This window comes from Schistocerca nitens, chromosome 3, assembly GCF_023898315.1.
Source record: "Schistocerca nitens isolate TAMUIC-IGC-003100 chromosome 3, iqSchNite1.1, whole genome shotgun sequence".
In the NCBI taxonomy this organism is placed as follows: Eukaryota; Metazoa; Arthropoda; class Insecta; order Orthoptera; family Acrididae; genus Schistocerca; species Schistocerca nitens.
In genome coordinates this window covers 531756180-531774280 of record NC_064616.1, presented here as the reverse complement: position 1 = coordinate 531774280, position 18101 = coordinate 531756180, and the positions used below count along the sequence as shown (strand labels likewise).

Genomic DNA, 18101 nt, shown 5'->3' with positions numbered 1-18101 from the left:
GTTTATGATGGGTATGAAAAAAGGGTATCAATGTCTGGAACACTTATTGACCTAAGTAAAGCATTTGACTCGGTGTCACATGACATACTCATCAAAAAGTTAAAATACTATGGCATTGAAGATGATACAATCCATCTATTCAAATCTTGTCTAAGCAATAGGTTACAACTTGTATCTGCAAATAAGCAGAGGTCAGAAATACTCCCTATAGAAAGAGGAATACCCCAAGGCTCTGTTCTTGGACCTTTTCTGTTCATTGTCTATGTTAGTGACTTCTCGAATTACATACTGTGTAAGAACATACTATATGCTGACGATATGACATTAATAAGTACAGGAGAGAACTTACAGAGTGTACTGGACAAAAATAGAGAAATGATGCAAATGGCTAATTACTGGTGTCAGGCTAACCAGCTGTGCATAAATCAAACAAAAACAGAAGAAATAATATTTAATCTCAAACTAACTAAAAATGAAAACAAAACAGTGAAATTACTTGGACTAATCATAGACCAAAAGCTCTCATGGGAAGGACACACCAATTATCTATGTAATAAACTAGCACAAGTACTTTTCTTATTGTATAAATTAAGAAACAGTGTGAGCAAGCAATTGCTGCTCCACTCATACTATGCTTTTTTCATTCCCAACTGCAATATGGAATATTGCTTTGGGGTAACTCCCCAGGGGCTGAATGTATTTTCAGATGGCAGAAGAAAGCAATCAGCTGCATGGAAGGGTTAGCACCCAGAGAGTCCTGCAGAAATTATTTTAAATTTCTTGGCATAATGAGAGTGCCAAGCATGTGCATATATAACTGTTTAATATATTCCAGAGAAAATCTGAAAAAATTGAACATGAGATGTGATGTGCATGCACACAGTACAAGAAACAGTCACCTGTTGGACTTGCCTTCCGCAAGACTTGCTGTAGTCCATAATAACTATAAGTACTTAAGCATAAAATTTTTCAATAAGTTACCATGCTCAGCTCGTACATTCCAAACCTGGCTAAAAAACAACAAATTCTATACAACTGAAGAATTCTTAGAAACTAATCATCAAAATATACGTTTTACCTAAGTTATGAAGAAAATGTTTTGATATTATATAAGCTATTTATTTACTGTGATTCTTTTCTTATGTGTGTGTATTTAATTTTTGTATAAAACATTGTTTTACATAATGCTGAAGAAAAGGTCTTTAGTTCCTTTTCTCCCCTTTCAGTAACTATTTGAATATCATACTGAAACTAAAACCCTCTGTAAACTTTGATGAAGCCAACTGTATGAAAAATACTGAAAGGCTAATAAAAATATTATTCTATTCTATTCAATCTTAATGTGTTACACATAAGTGTACAGTTAGAACATAACACAGCATCAGTACTACAAGAATTTTTAAGCAGTCTAAGATACAAAAATATTAACTTAATGTTTTGTTCAATAAGTCTGCACATTTCTCCAACCATAAATGTTCATCGAGCCATAAAGCTAAAATTTAGTATTTGGGGGGAGGGGGGGGGGGGGGGGGGAGAGTTGCTCTATCTTACACTGTGGAAGTAAAGTTCTACTGTTAGGCTGGTTCCTAGTTTGTTTCCCATAAGGATGATGTGTACCCAAATTGTTTTTTGTCATTTACAATTCATCTTTTATCTCTAAACCATGTGTTTGCTTTTCAGTAGCTGCTGTGACTCTCTTGTAGGTTGGCTTCATTCATAGCTATAGTAATCAGACATGTGATGGAAGATACATAGGTCAAACCAGGAGGACATTTGACACCAGATACAAGGAACACGTAAGAGCATGGAAGTATACGACAAATCATTCAACTTTTGCAGAACACTTACACCAACACCAACATAAAATTACAACCAGAGACACAGACATGGAAATCATAAGGATAAAAAACAACAAAAAACACTTCCTCACCTTACAAGAGAACTACCACATCCAAAAAACCATAACAGGAAAGAAACAACTCAAAAATGATCAGATCAACTTGGCAAACCACATACTCTTTAAACTGATTGGCCACTTAATATAACATTAAAAGTACACATATAACCACAGGCTCCATTTACCACTAGCATTTCCTCCCAGATCTATCCCATAATCACTGTCCTCCCCCGTTTCATAGGTTGGCAACACTCACAATGTGAACAAGAACGAAGGAATAGACATAAAAACTGTGGCAATGATGAATGAAAAACAGTTAAAAAGTCAATTATAAATAGCGCTGGGCAGGAAATAATGCAAAATGGCAAACAATGCAGATGTGAAATGAAGCCCGTCGACACCAACCACTGCTAGCAAGAGGAGAAGGAGCAGGTTATGTAAACAAACATCTTAAGTAGCTTGCAGACCAACTTTATACAAAAAAATGCTGTTTTTAACCTAAATGAATCAAAAAATAAATGGACAAATGTGTGTATCCAATTCACAGAATACCACAGTAGATGGTTTGTAAATAAAAGTGAAACATGACAGGTGTAATTCTTTTTAGTTACACTGCAATCATCTCAAGACAGATAACCCATAATAACAGAGAAAACACGCAAATGATGAAAGGCAAATGTTATTAGAAATTTGTGCAGCTGTAAAAAGATTGACGGGTGATGCATACAACAACTACCATCATCATACTTTAGCAAAAGATCTTGCTGAGAACTCAAGAAATTTCTGGTCCTACATAAATTCGCTAAGCAGGTCTAAGGGTTCTATCCAGTCACTTGTTGACCAGTCTGGTGAGGCAGCATAAGATAGCAAAAGGAAAGTTGAAGTTTTGAATCTTGCATTTAAGAAATTGTTTACACAGGAGAATTATACCAGTGTAACATCATTTGATCATCACACACACTCCAGTATGAAGGACATGGTAATAAGCACCCCTGCCATTGAGAAAAAAACTGAAAGAGTTGAAAGAAAATAATTTGCCAGGTTGGAATGGAATAACAATTTGGTTTTAAAAGGAGTACTCTATGGCATTGGCCCCTTACTTAGCTTGCATTTATCATGAATCATGAAGCACAGAGCTCCAAGTGACTTGGGAAAGGTGCGGTTGACTTCTGTATATAAGAAAGGTAAAAGAATGGAGCCACAAAATTACATACCAATATCCTTAATAGCAGATTGCTGCAGAATTATTGAACATATTCTCATTTTGAAAATAATAACTTTGCCTGAGACAGAAAAGCTGTCCATGAACTGGCATGGTTTTAGAAATCACCACTCATGTGAAACTCTGGTTGCCCTTTTTTCACATGATATCCTGTGAACCATTTAAGAAGGGCAAGAGGCAGATCCCATATTCCTAGATTTCAGAAAGGCATTTGACATGGTGCCCCACTGCAGACTCTTAATGAAGGTATGAGCAAACGGAGTAGGTTCCCAAATGGTTTACTGGGAGAATTTTAGAAAGTGTGATTCATCTGCAACAGAGACTGCATATAAGACACTAATGCGACCCATTCTTGAGCAGTGTTTGTGTGTGAGATCCACCCCAAGTAAGACTGGAGGAAGACATCAAACCAATTCAGAGGTGGGTTGCTAGACCCTTACTGGTGGATTCCAACAACACACAAGTATTACACAGATGCTTCAGGAACTCAAATGGCAAATGGGAATCCATGGAGGGAAGACAACAATCTTTTCAAGGAACACTGCTGAGGAAATTCAGAGAACTGGCATTTGAAGCTGACTGCATAGTGAAACTACTGCTGCCAGTGTGCATGTTACATAAGGATCACAAAGATAAGATAATAGAAATTAAGGTTTTTATGGAGGCACATTGATAGTCATTTTTCACTTGCTCTGTTTGCAACTGGAACAGGAAAGCAAATGTATAGTAGTGATACAGGGTACCCTCCACCATGCACCTTACAAAGGCTTATGGTGTGTGTAGATAGATGTAGATATTTTTCAAACATGAGAATACTTTTCTGCACATGATATCATTAGATTAGATTCAGTTTTTGTTGTATAGACCCAAAAAATTAGATAATTCTCATTGGTGTGGAACATGTCAGAAAGTATAACATAATAAACATAAAACATTTGAATATAATACTCACTACCCTGATCATTTGTCTGGAGAAGGTGAATGCATTACAGTAAACGGGAACTGCTGTTGTTTACAGAATTAATACACTGTCAGAATGGAACACAGTTATGTACTGATACCTAATCTTTACTGTTGTGACCAACTGCTGCCAAAACTGAAGTCTAACAGATATTTTTACTTAAGCTGGTCTAACAGTTCGTGTTAAGTAATTCATATATAGAGTAGGAGTTGCCTATCAAAAAGTCTTTCAAACTCTGTTTAAACTGTCCTTCATCTGAAACCAAATTTTAATGGCAGCTGGAAATTTATTGAAAATGTGTGTTCCTGAATATTGGACACCTTTTTGGACAGGCGGCATTATGTTGCTGTAGCCATACGGCTGGCGTGATCCTTCAACTTGCTCTCATACAACATTTGTTATGTCAGTTAGGATGTCGACTCAGACATGGTATTTATACCCAGAAATTAAGAAGCACCTGCAGCAGCCATGGAGCTGCTTGTGTCAAGGAATGTCATTTCATGTGAAATTATAATTACTATCTAATATCATATAAGTTATGAACACATAGAGCTTCATTTCAGTTTCACCACCACCACCACCACCACCCCACCATCACTACTACTTATACTTCTTGGTGCTTCAGATTTCTGTCACCATGTGAACATCTATATCTGTAATATACAGAGGTTTTTTTTTGTTTTTTTTTTTGTTTTTTTTTTTTTTTTTTCAATGATAAAACATTTCTAAGCATGTCGTACTTTGACACCTTAAGATATCCTGCCATTAACTTTATTTACCCAAATAACACTAATAAAAAAAGACTATAAATGTATTTTCACAAGCTCTAAAGAACATGCACATAGTTAATTTCTTTATTAAAAAAATAAATCTAAAATAAATACAGACAATACATACCCAATCATAGCAAAAATTATAAGCTCTTGTGGATCAAAGGGAAAATCCATTGTGAAGTTTGTTCCAAACACTGCTGTTACAGTATCTGCATTTCAAAAGAAAAATCCATATATCACAATTTTATGAATTTGCACAAAGTTACTGCAAATAAGCCATTACATAATAATGCTTATAACAACTATACTAGAAGGTGTCCATATTGTGGTCAGAGCTCACTTTTTGCCATGTTTGCTTCAAATATAATTATGGAAGTAGGTTTCTGTCTTGACCAAACACAATTTTCATGTTTAATATCCATACATGTTACACTTAAGTTTCATCATTGTCATTGGGTTCATTTTACTTTCTATTGAATAACTGATTCCTTCTAATCCTGTCTGGAAAATCTCCCCTGACAAAGGGTTCTGGGTGGCTTTTTCAAAATTTACCTTTTTGATAGACCTCTTCAGTCCTATGCCTTCACCCCTCTTCCTTCCCCTTCAACCTGTCTGCCTAAAGAAGGAGCCACTGGCTCTGAATGCTTGCCTAATTATAACCTTCTTTTATGTGTGTGTTCTGCCACCAGTTAGTGAGTAGATTTTTCATCTACCCTAATACATTATACTGTCAGATAAAAGTTTTTGTATGATTATATATACAGTTTTGGGATTATGGTATTTATCAACACCGATTTACTACTAAATTTTTAAATGTTGTTTGCTACATTAAAAAATAGGTTGCAAATCAGTGTTGACAGCAGAATGAAACACGAATGAAGTAAGGCCACTCAACATTAACAAGGAAACTGAGTAGCTGGTGTAACATTACTATCATCTTCCGTGATGCCACAACTCAGATGACACTGATCCTCAGATACATTCTCTGACAAGATCACATCAAACATATAAGCCAGCCCAGGGCCACCTAAGCACTTATAAGCTGAGCGGTGGAGTGCACACCATGAGAGTTATCATATTGCCTACAGTGTACCTCAGGTGGATTATGTCTGTAAATACACAACTCTGATACAGTGAATACACTCTGTTATTTGTACGAACAGACTGTATTTTTACAAAAACCAGAAAATTAAGAACAACATACAGTTATATAAAATTTCATTAAGGATACAGGGTACTTATAAATGGTGGAAAAATCGAAATTTTTAATGACTTTATTAAATTCTATAGTCTTTCCTGATTACATTGATATATACATTATAGGGTTCCAAATGAAAAATGACCTATATATATACTACATTTTAAAGTTATGGTCATGTATGCCACCACACCCCCATTATTTCTGTATTATTTGGAAAAGAACTGTGAACTTTCTGTTTCCCTCGATTACACATATGACACATTGTATATGTTGGTAACAGTGCAGGTTTATAGTGTCTGTAAATGATTATCTTTGCTAATAATTACTTTTATTTTCACTGAAGCAGTTTGTTCACATGTTACTGAATGTTTGTTGCCCAAGTGCTACATATATTTGGGAAGTACATATCCTTTAGTGTGCAATAAATGATAACTATGCCATGCATCAATAAATTCAATACAAGGAAATTCCGTGGTAACCAGTTCACAAACAAAGCAAGCCACACTGCTGAAAGCAACCTATGAGTTCTTCAGGGAAGAAACTCCCACATCGCATGCCTCCTGGTGATTCAAATTTTTGAGTTAACAATGAAGCTGTTTGTAGTGGATTTGTTATTGTTGATGTGCGCATCTTATCTTCTTTGATAAAGGAAGTGGTGAAATGTAAACAATGTGATGGTGTAAGCTGTCTGGAAATAACTAAACAACAAAGCAGCAGGAAAGATTTAGCATCAAAATTAGTTTTTCCCTGCAATAAATGTGCCTCAAAAATTACGTCAAACATTGTGCATAATTCATTTGATGTGAATTTAAAGTTAGTGTATGCAATGCATGCAATAGGAAAAGGAAAAAGGACTGCTCAAACGTTTTGTGGTTTGATGGACCTTCCTCCTCCTCCCAGGAAGTTCAGCAAGTACATAAAAATACTTTTAGTTGCCTTGACGGTTGTGTCCCAAGTATCTATGAAACATGCAGTAGAAGAAACTGTAAATACTTGATGGGACATGGCAACGTCAAGGACATCATTCCTTGAATGGTGTTGTAAGTCTACTTCTCTCAAGAATGGTAAAGTTGTTGATGTTGAGTGCTTATCTAACTACTGTCACACCTGCCATGCTAACACTGAAGGACATATTGAACACAGATTGAGGAAGCTATGAAGAGAAATGAAAGGAGCTATCCGATGGAAAATCTCTGTCTGGCCAAGGCAAATTGACATTCTCTTCATTATAGTGATGAGCTTTGAAAATGGCTACGAAGCGACCCAGGGAAAGTCATAACTCTCTTTCAAATTTCAACACTTTTTGGTTTAGCTTTCATCAAAAGTGCAACAATGAAAACTGCTATTAAAGGTTTCCAAGCTACTGGAATATGGCCCACGGACCCATCCATATTCACCAGGGCAGATTTCCCCCTGGCAGACACAACTGACACTGGACTTGATAGGCCATCAGATAAAGAGGTTACAATATCTGGAGCTGAACAATTGGAATTGCCTTCACCTAGCACACCAACTAAAAAAGACAACATCGGGTTGGATGATCAATCTGGTGTGGTTTCAGTGAATTGTAACAACGAACTGCCGCCTAAGAATGACAAAGTTATTGGGGCTAATTGTTCTATTCCTGGGTGCTCTTGGATGACAACTGACAACACGGCCTTCTCATTTCATATTTCACCTGAAATTCTGATGCCCTTGCCGAAAGTTAACAACAGCATGAAAAGGGCGAAATGGAAGAGGGGGAAGACCATTGTTTTACCTGATTCGCTGTACAAAAAAGAGTTAGAAGCCATTATTAAGGAAAAAGAGGAAAAGAACTTTGCCAAAGAGGGAAGAGCAAAGAAAAAACTATCTTTGAAAGAGAATAAAATTAAGAATACAAAAAAGAAAGAAAAGGGCCTGAAGATAATGGAAAAAAGAAGGAGAGAGCATCCAATACTAATGAGAGTGATTATGAGGAAAGTTCTGACTGAATGTTTATATTGTGGTGAGTTTTATTCAAAATCAGTTGAATGTTGGGTTGCATGTTCCATGTGCAAAACGTGGGCACATGATTCTTATGCAGGAATAGATAGTGAAGACAACGAGTCTCTCCTCATGTGTGAATTTTGTAAATAGCATTAAGAAAAGGATACAATACATGAAAACTATAGATTGATATTAACATTCACTTTAAACTAAATAAATACTGAGCAAGCCAATATTTTCCTCATTTACGATAATTTTATACGTTTTTATAATCACTTGTACTTACCACCCCAATCTGTTCCATGCATGGGGCAGAATGGGGCAAATAACATACCTTTCTGTTTTTGAGTGAAAAAAATATCGTTCTTTTACTTTATGCCAATGTTCTTGTATTTTTGTGATTAATACAACATAGTGTGTTCATATAAAAATTGGTAACTCTCTTATTTAACACTTTTGTACTTTTAATCAATGTTTTCAACTTTGTACCCTGTTCTACCCTGGGTTCCCCTAACATTGGATTGAATGGTACCTCAATTTGAGGAAGCATTTAGGAAAAAAAATTGCATCAATTTCTTTGTAATTTTTTTAATAACCCTAAGCAGATTCACAAATATTCAAAATACTTCTAATTTGTTTAGAAAGTGTGTTGCATTTCCTTATATCAACAAAAAATCTGTAAAACATATACATTATAGACAGCGCCTGAAAGAAATAGGTGTTGATTTTTACATAACATTGAGCTGGAAAAGTACCCTGTATCCTTAAATATGTGTAACATACTACAAAGACTCCTGATTAGTTGCAGATGATCAGCTGTACTGCAGACAAGAGACACCTATGTAAATGTGAGTGTGATAGTAAAGTGTATATTTTTGTTAATAATGTAATGAATATAAATGTCATAATCCTGAAACTGTACATATTATCATGCAAAATGTTTACCTTCACTGCATAAAAAAAAGTCAAGCAACCAGAAGATGAGGAGGAAACAAAATGAAGCACCTAATATTGTGTTGGGAAGATGTAGACCACTGGCAATACACTCAATTCTATGAGATGACAAAATGAAACTTCATGGGTTGAAAGGGTATGACGTTATTTCAGTGATTTCAAAATCAAGACAAATTTGCAAATAAATTGGCCTATTCATCAGCATGATTTTGCACCCTCTCTGATTGGGATACACACACTGATTTGTTTGGGGAGCGTGTTACAAACTAGTTGTATCTTCTCCTTAAGCAGGCTGGTTCACAATTGTTATAACTGATCCTTGATATCCTGAATACTGGTACTGGGACGAAGCTAATGTCCAAGCTAGTCCCACATGTTTTACTGAGGGCAAATCTGGCAATTTTGCTGGCCATGGGACTACCTCAGCATCATGCAGACAGTTCATAAGACACAAGTGGCATTTGTGAATCATGTTCCTACTGAAAAATTGTGCCATAATGAGGGGTAACACATGAGAATGTGTGATGTTTGTGACATAGCATTGTGCCATCAAAGTTCTCTCAATCAGTATCAACCAAGACCTGAAGTCATATCCAATGACTCCCCACACCATGACACCAGAAGTTACACTGCTGTGCCTCTTCAAAACACTGGAAGAATGGGTTCTCTCTCAAGTTGCCACCATAGCCACCAATGATGCAATGATCGTCATCTGCAGTAGTGCTGATCTGTGATTCATTGGTGAACACAATGTGATGCCTTTCATCAGCAACTGTGCTTTCTAGTCATGGCACCACTCCAACTGCAGCTATTTGTGTTGTGGTGTTAACCACAGCCTATGCTTGGGGTGGTAATTCACTGATATGGCTGCTGCTAATCTCTGATCAATGGTGTAGGATAACACAAATTGTTGCAGTGAGTCCATTACTTTTGACAGTCAGTTGCCTGGCCTCACGTTCCCACATAGTCCCACACTGGCTCACTTTCACATCTGAATGTCCCAAAACCTTAATACTGCACAATTTCACCAGCCAGTCCCACTGAGTCCAGTAATTGGACACATTTCAAACTCTATCAGGTGCTGATAACACTCTCACATGTGTATGTGGAGTCACCATGTTGTTCACTTAACGTATGAAACTGGCAACACTCTTCATACATCCAACCAGGCCTGGTATTAATACTAAGAATAGTAATGCAACCTGGTGGCCTTTCTACCTGTCACAGAGAACTGCAACTCTAATCATTTACATAGTCTCTGATGGTGTGTATGTGTGTGAAGCTTCATTGACATCAGACCATGTATTCTAGATGTTTCACTTTTTTTGTTAAGCAGTGTATTATTTGACAGAAAAGAACCAACTGACAATGGTGAAACTTCATTGAAAGAAGTTTGTACGTTAAATAATAAAACTGTATTTGCTCAAGGTGGAACACTATGTCTCTAATTTTTTTTGAGAAAGATAAAATTACATATATTACATTTCATTAAATTTTATGTTAGCTCTTATATTGGTGAATAAAACTGCTAGAAAAAAACTATGATCAGTTATCTAATGATATGAAATTCCTTACAGATAACAAAACTAAATTTGAAAGCAAGCCAAAATATTTATTTGTGGGCAACTTTTCCATTTTTGGAGAAGAAAGTTGTTAAGTAAAGGTGAATGATTAAGTACAAAGTTGATTTTCATGAATTCCACCTGCAGCTCTTTTGAACCTTCATATTTACTTGACAACATCATTTATTGCTCTACTGAGGTTGTCTTGGCTTATTTTATGGGGCTGCACTATTTGTAATCCAAATGATCAAATGATCAATTTATCGGCTGTGTTTATTTCTGTATATAGAAGTAGTGAATCGGCTGGTCAAACAACAAAAGATTCCAGCAGCAAATAACATGAAAATTTTTGTGAAGATTACAGAATGTATAATCTTGTGACCTACAGATGAACTAGGATTCACAAATCTAATTAGATCATTAAACATAAAAATTCTAAGAGGGTAGGTGGTCTATGTCCTAAAATAGTTAAAGTGTGTTAGTAAAGCTGGCTGATGTGGCTGTGCGGTTCTAGGCACTTCAGTCTGGATCCGCGTGACCGCTACGGTCGCAGGTGCGAATCCTGCCTCGGCATGGATGTGTGTGATGTCTTTAGATTAGTTAGGTTTAAGTAGTTCTAAGTTCTAGGGGACTGATGACCTCAGGTGTTAAGTCCCGTAGTGCTCTGAGCAATTTGTGTTAGTAAATATCTAATAAAACCTCTGACACCTCTAATAAATCTAGTGCTGAAAGTAAGGATATTCCTAAACTGCCTGCAAATGATTAAAGTAATTCCCATCTACATGGGTAAAGTCGAAGGGAATCTTACAAATTACAAACTTATTAGCATTAAACCTAAACTAATGAAAGTTTTAAATACAGCCATAAAGGACAGACTAGTAAATTTAACAATTACAGAAAGGATAGATTATGTTACTCACAGTAAGGATGACACATTGATTTGCAGACAGGCTCAATAAAAATACTGTTATGTGCTAAGCTTTCAGGAGAAGCCATCTTCAGAAAAGATAGGAAACACACACACAGGTTCACTTAAGCAGGCACACTGTTAGCTCCAGCCCTGAGGCTCCATAAATTTCAAAGGAAAAACAACTTCATAAATGGTTCACTATATGGTTTCTGAAAAGACTGATCTACAGAGATAGCTGTTGCATATGTAATCAATGGACTGAAATATTAGGGACAAGCCTTTAGTTTATTCCTGGACCTAAACAATACTCTTGATTGATGGTGTCAGAGGTTTCTGTTAGAGAGACTATGTAGCATAGCACAAAAAAGAAAGCAATAAATATGTCTAGAGGACCATGAGTCATAATATATCCCTGTCTGCATCATCAATACAATAGATCATTTAGAAACATGATTCCTGCACAATTGATTAATTCAAACAGAAAAGAAGTCAATTTGTATTTAATTGCAGATGTATATTTCAGCTACATTATTGTTGTAACTTGAACACACAACACAAACAAGAATGTTAGTACAATTTTATTAGATGTGGCCTGTATGCAAACCACCATAACATACACTAAACACAATAAGATAAGGCAAATGTACATAAGCAGTAACAACATGATACTGAGCATGAGCATAGCTCAGGATGATTTAAATAGGCACTCGCCCATGGCAGGCTCTATTAGAAGGTCACAGTATATCTCTTTCACAGCGAACTCTCATGGTTGACAATACACTGCCAATGTACGCAACTTTCAAGTGTGTGCACATTACTTCATTCCCCTTACCTCGGTAACAGTGCAGATTCACGAGATGTTCATGGCATCTTTCTCCATTAGGCTCTGACTGAGATGGCGTTCTCATACTGGAAGTATGATCAGAAATACTTGGAGCACAGACAGTGTTGAGTCTACCTTCTTGTGTCAACCCACATGGTAGAATGGGTGACGTTGGTACTAGCTCTATGTTTGGATCAGGTCCAGGGCCTTGTGGTGGTGGTGCCCCCACAGTTGGCAGCTGAGACAGAGGAGATGGCTTCTGTATGGATGGTAGCTGTATTGGGACTGGTAACAGTATTGGTGAAGCTGCGCCAGGTTCATTCATCAGTGATTGGGGATCCCTCATATGTCATGTCATCAGGTGATCTATCAAGCAATGCAGACTGGTGTGGTGACATCAGAGTCCCAGTCAGGGTTGTCCATCCATCCATAGGCTAGTGCAACAGGTTGCAATGACATGCACAGAGGCCCTCCTCCATATGGATGTTGCAGAGATGGTGGCCACAGCATTGGAAGATGACAGTGGGAATTCATTTTGGGCAATGACCAAACTTGTGTGCCCAGACAGCCACCTCAAGATGGAAACAGAACAATGGCTGCACAAGTTGGCATCCTTGGCCAGGCTGCAGGAGATGCAGGAACATCCGGAGTTGATACTCGTGGAGCAGTTCGGTGAGGCCGTTGTCACCAAACGGTGTGAACCAAGAGGAAGATGGGAACTGATGCAAGGCAATATTGGATGGGGAGTGAGGCATGTTCTAACTAACCTTTCGGTCTCATCATTGCACTGTGGGTGGAAGGGCAGTGTGAAAATGTGGCGAATCCCATGGACATTGCAAAAGAAGGCAAACCCCTACAACACTAACTTAGGGCCATTACCAGAGGCCAAAGTTGCCGGAAGTCCTTCAATGGGAAAAAAATCAACAGGGCTGCCATGGTGGCAGAGGCTGAAATCAATGTGCAATGAACAACATATGGAAATAGAGAGAATGCATCAGTCACCATTAGCCAGTATGTATTACAGAAACAGCTGGCGAAATTGATGTAGAGACAGTTCCCGGCCTGCAAATGTTGCAGCCATTGAGACAATGTTGCCCGCAGTGCAGTTTGCTGCAATGCACATTGAGAACATGCCATAACCAAACAAGTGATGTCACCATCCAAAACAGACCAAAAAACATGATTGCCGTCTAACACCTTGGTGTGTGACACCCCCAGTGATCAGCATGCAGCAAATGCAGGACCTCTGAATGGAGAGCCAAGGGAACCACTACACGAGGAGCTGAATAGTCTGAAGAAGGAAGGAAGCAAGGAAAATTGTTGCATCTGAAAAAGCAAAATATAAGCACTGCACAAAAAAGGGGGGACTACAGAATATGTTCTCAGAATGCAGCCCACAAGATGTAAGCCAGCAAAGGAAAAGTTACATAAAGGTACTTCATCATGATATTCATTGCATTGGTAACAAGAAATTAGAAGCAGAAGTAGTCCTAAGTGGAATACAACAAGACATACTAGGTATCAGTGAACATGGTCTAACTAAAAGTCAGATAGCTAATTTTACAATAAAGAACTGTATCTTGTCCAGCTACTTCTGTACATCTTAACAAGAAGGTGCTGGAGTTTCCATATGTATATAAACTGCAAAGCCCCTAAAGACTGTAAACAGTAAAGGTGTGAGATTACCCATGGCTAGAGAAAAAGACATTGAAACTACCAATGTAATGACTGATGACCTTAGACTGTTTTGTGTGTACAGATCACCAAATGGCAAGATTAGCATCTTTCTGAGAAAAAAAATTACCAACTTACTAAGAATGAATATGAAGAAAAACATCATTATATGTGGAGACTTCAACACTGATCTGGTAAAAGACAAGATTTTTGAAGAATTGTTAGCATAATACAATATGGAGGCAACAATATCTTCCCAAAGTCAGAGTGTTATTGACAACATTGTTAGTAATATTAGGAGGTTTAACTATGAGTCACATATAGTCCAAACAGAAATATCTGATCATCAAGGACAGCTGATCTGCTTCTGCAGAAGTACGGACATAATATCAGGACCAAAACAAACAACCAAAGATATCAGGAACATCAGTGATCAAAATATTAACATCTTTAGAACAATATTAAGCAGGGAAACCTGGAATTAAACCCTACAGGTGCAGAATGTAAATGAAAAGTATGATTCATTTATTATAACAATTAAACACCATTTTGATGTGGCAGTTCCCAAAGTAAAGAAATAACAAAAGCTGCATTATCATGCAAAGCAGATTACCAGTGAAATAATAGAACTGTGAAGGGAGCTGCAGGATCTGACACAGAGGGGTAAAGCTGAAAATTATAAAATGTTATGAAATAAATATAGAAAAATAATAAGAGAGGTAAAAGCAAGAGCAATTTGTGCCACCATAATGAACTCAAAAAACAAGGTAAAGGTAACATGCATTGCAGTTAATGTTGAAAGAAAGGAAAAAGCTGAATTGAACAAAGAAACAGATATCAGGTTGGTGAGATAGACAACACAGTGGTTAGAGATGGTAGACAAATAGCTAACATACCCAATGACAACTGTATAAAAGTGGTACAGAACTTAAAATTGGAAAGAAATAGTCCACAAAATAAGGCTACTAAGTTATCAAAAACTCAAGCAGAAACATATTTTTGAAACCTGTCACAGAAGATGAACTGAGGAAAACTATTCAAAACCTTAAGTCCAAGAAATCAGCTGATTATGATGACATATCAAATCATATAATAAAGCAAGTAAGTGAGCAAATAATCTCACCATTGCTGGACATAACAAACAGCTCTTTCAGCGATGGAATATTTCCACAAAACTGAAGATAAACAGGGTGGTACTGGTATGCAAGAAAGGGGATAAGGATGCCCCCAACAACTATAGGCCAGTTTCATTGATTTCAGATTTCTCAAAAATCCTGGAAATGTTAATGTCTAATAGATTAGTTGATTATCTGGACAAATACAGCAACAGCGTTGTTTCAGAAAGAGTAAATCTACGGAATCAGCAACGGCCAGTCTGACAGAATATATTATACAGACCTTAGATGAAAAACAAGTTGTATCTGCAATGTTTTTCGATCTCTCTAAAACATTTTACATAATTGACTATGAAAAATTCACAAGAAATTGGAAAACTATGGTATCCAGAGGCAATCAGATGAGTGGATACAATTATACTTATGTAACAGGAAACAATATGTATCAACAGGGAATGCATATCAGTCAGAAACCAAAGCCATCAAATATGGAGTGCCACAGGAATCCGTAATCGGGCCATTGCTATTTAATCTGTTTGTTAATGATAAAGATCATGAAGAGAAGGAGAAGGAAATATTGTATGCAATACTAAACAATGACGACAGCTCTGAGCTGTGGTGTTTGCAGATATGTATGCTGGAAAATGGACTTGTTATAAACCTAAAAAAGACTATGTATGCAGTGTACAGAAATAGAGAGAAGGCTGTGCACATGGGTTTAGAGGCGTATGAAATGAGAATGGAAGAAGTCGAATCCACTAGATTCTTCGGTATTACTGTGGATAATGAGCTGAAATGAAAACAACATATTAATTCTGTTTATAAGAAGCTGAGCTCCATCATATTCATAATAAGGTAGCTGCCATGGTATGCGGACAAACAGCTTTTGTGCACAATATACCACGGACTCTTCAAACCATTCCTGCAGTATGGAGTGGCAGTGTGGGGAAAATCAAACATTCAAGAAATAAAAAGGGTGTTCACATTACAAAAAAGCAATCAGGATCATATTAAGAAGAAAGACTTCTGAAACTACTTCAAAAAACTAGGCATCTTAACTTTTACATCCTTTTATTTTATTTAATAAAACTGCAGCCAAATAGCCATATACAGTTACTTTGCTTAACATTTTACATTTACATTTTACATTTTTGCATATTCATTTATCGATTTCACTCTTTTACTGCACAGTTCTATGTGATATCGTTCACAGGCTTCGTTACACAGTTCACATACACATGTTGTGGTTGGGTCATGATAAGTTTTGTTTTTGCAGATTAGATGATGAAAGCCATGAATAGAAAGTCTGCTGTTCGAAGTTTGGTGCTATCCATGAGCGGTTTGTCATTGCTTCGGTGCCATAGAACGCCGGTCATATTTTTTCTCGTTTGTCCTCCATGATCTTCAGTTGCTTTCTGGAAGACCTGGTGTGTGGCATCATATATCGAAGTCTGATGTCTTCAATTATGAATGTCTCTCTCACTAGCAGGTACACTAGTCTAGATCTTGTTGTCTTTGAGAGACCTAGTGCTCTTTTTAGATAGGTCGATTTTACCTTTTCTAGTGTTTCTAGATTTTTTTCTGTCAGGTGGTCCCATATAACCTCCATCCCATAGGCCAGGATTGGCAAGATTTTTGTGTTGAATAATTTCATGGCTGTTTCTAGACTGAGTAGGCAGATGTTTTTGATGTCCTGTATTGCTATTATTGCTTGGGCTGCACATTCTGTTGTATGTTTTGTGAAGCATTTGGCTGTTGGTTGCAATGTCACTCCTAGGTATTTAAAGTCTGATGAGATTTTTATTTTTTGTCCTCTGATGCTGATTTCCACATTCTTGGGTGTTTTGCCTCCTTTTCTGAAAATTACCATTTCTGTCTTTGTTATGTTTATGTGTAGTTTGTGTTCACTACACCATTTGTCTATTTTCTCAATGATTCTCTGCAGCTTCTGTATATCTGTTGAACCTATGGCTATGTCGTCAGCGTATGCATATACATATACATCTTCTTCATTTTCCCCAATTCGGAGTACTTCTTCAGTGGCAAGAATGTGCAGCAAAGGGCTCATTGGGTCACCCTGTGGGGTTCGAAAAAGAGAGGTTGTCTGATATTGTGATTAAGTTGTATTCGAGGATTGACTTGATTATTCTTGCCCATACGCTGTCTTCCTCCATTGTGTTTTCCAGTTTTTGGACTATGAGATCTCTTTCCAGTAGGTCAAAGGCTTTGGTAAAGTCTATGAACACTGTGTAGAACATTTGTTTCTTTTGTAGCGCTTCATCAATGTTGTTTAGAAGAAGCCTGACTGCCATAAGTGTTGATCTTCCAGATCTGAAACTCATTTGTCGTCCTAGGAGATGACTGTCCACAGAGGCTTGGATTTTTTGTGTTATTATCTTTGAAAACATCTTGAATTGAGTATTTTCCAGCGTTATGCCTCTGTACTTGTTTGGGTCCATTGGGTCTCCTCTACCTTTGTAGATAACATATTGTTGAGTGTCTCCATTGTGTCGGAATTCTTCCAAGTTCCAGGCATTTGTTAAATAGTTTGGTCCATACGTGTTGGAGGGCCTCTTTTGCATCTTTTATATGTTCATTATATATATTATCAGGTCCTGCTGATTTCTTGTTCTTCAGTGCTTTTATTACTTCTTTCACATCTTCTTCATTTAGTGATTCCCACATATTGTCTTTTTCCTTAGTTTGATGTTGTTTCTCTTTCTTTGGGGGTGTTTTGATTCTTCGTTTGTTCAGTATCTTACTGAAGTGGTCTTCCCAATCCTTCAAGTCTATATTTGGTGTATGAACCATTTTTCTTGGTCTTGCTGCTATGTATGGGTCTTTCTCTGCTTCATCCGAGTCTCTTTTTGCCTCTCTTTCTATGTATTCTTTTTTCTTCTGTTCTATTAGTTTTTTGTAGATTCTCCTCTCTTCTGCATACAGTTTGTATGTTTCCTCATCATATTGGTTTCTTAATCTGTGGAGCATTCTTAGAACAGTGTTCCTTTTGCTGTCGCATTCAGCATTGAACCATCTTTTTG

The 18101-nt window shown here is 37.1% G+C and overlaps 1 protein-coding gene across 2 annotated transcripts in view; it reads right to left on the bottom strand.

Moving 5' to 3' along the window:
• LOC126248447 (chloride channel protein 2) overlaps positions 1 to 18101 on the bottom strand; it is a 526989-nt gene that overhangs the window by 143134 nt on the left and 365754 nt on the right. For both annotated transcript variants that reach the window (XM_049949432.1, XM_049949431.1), the window contains exon 7: positions 4978 to 5062. In XM_049949432.1, the coding sequence (XP_049805389.1) occupies positions 4978 to 5062 (85 nt within the window). The remainder of the gene's footprint in view (positions 1 to 4977; positions 5063 to 18101) is intronic.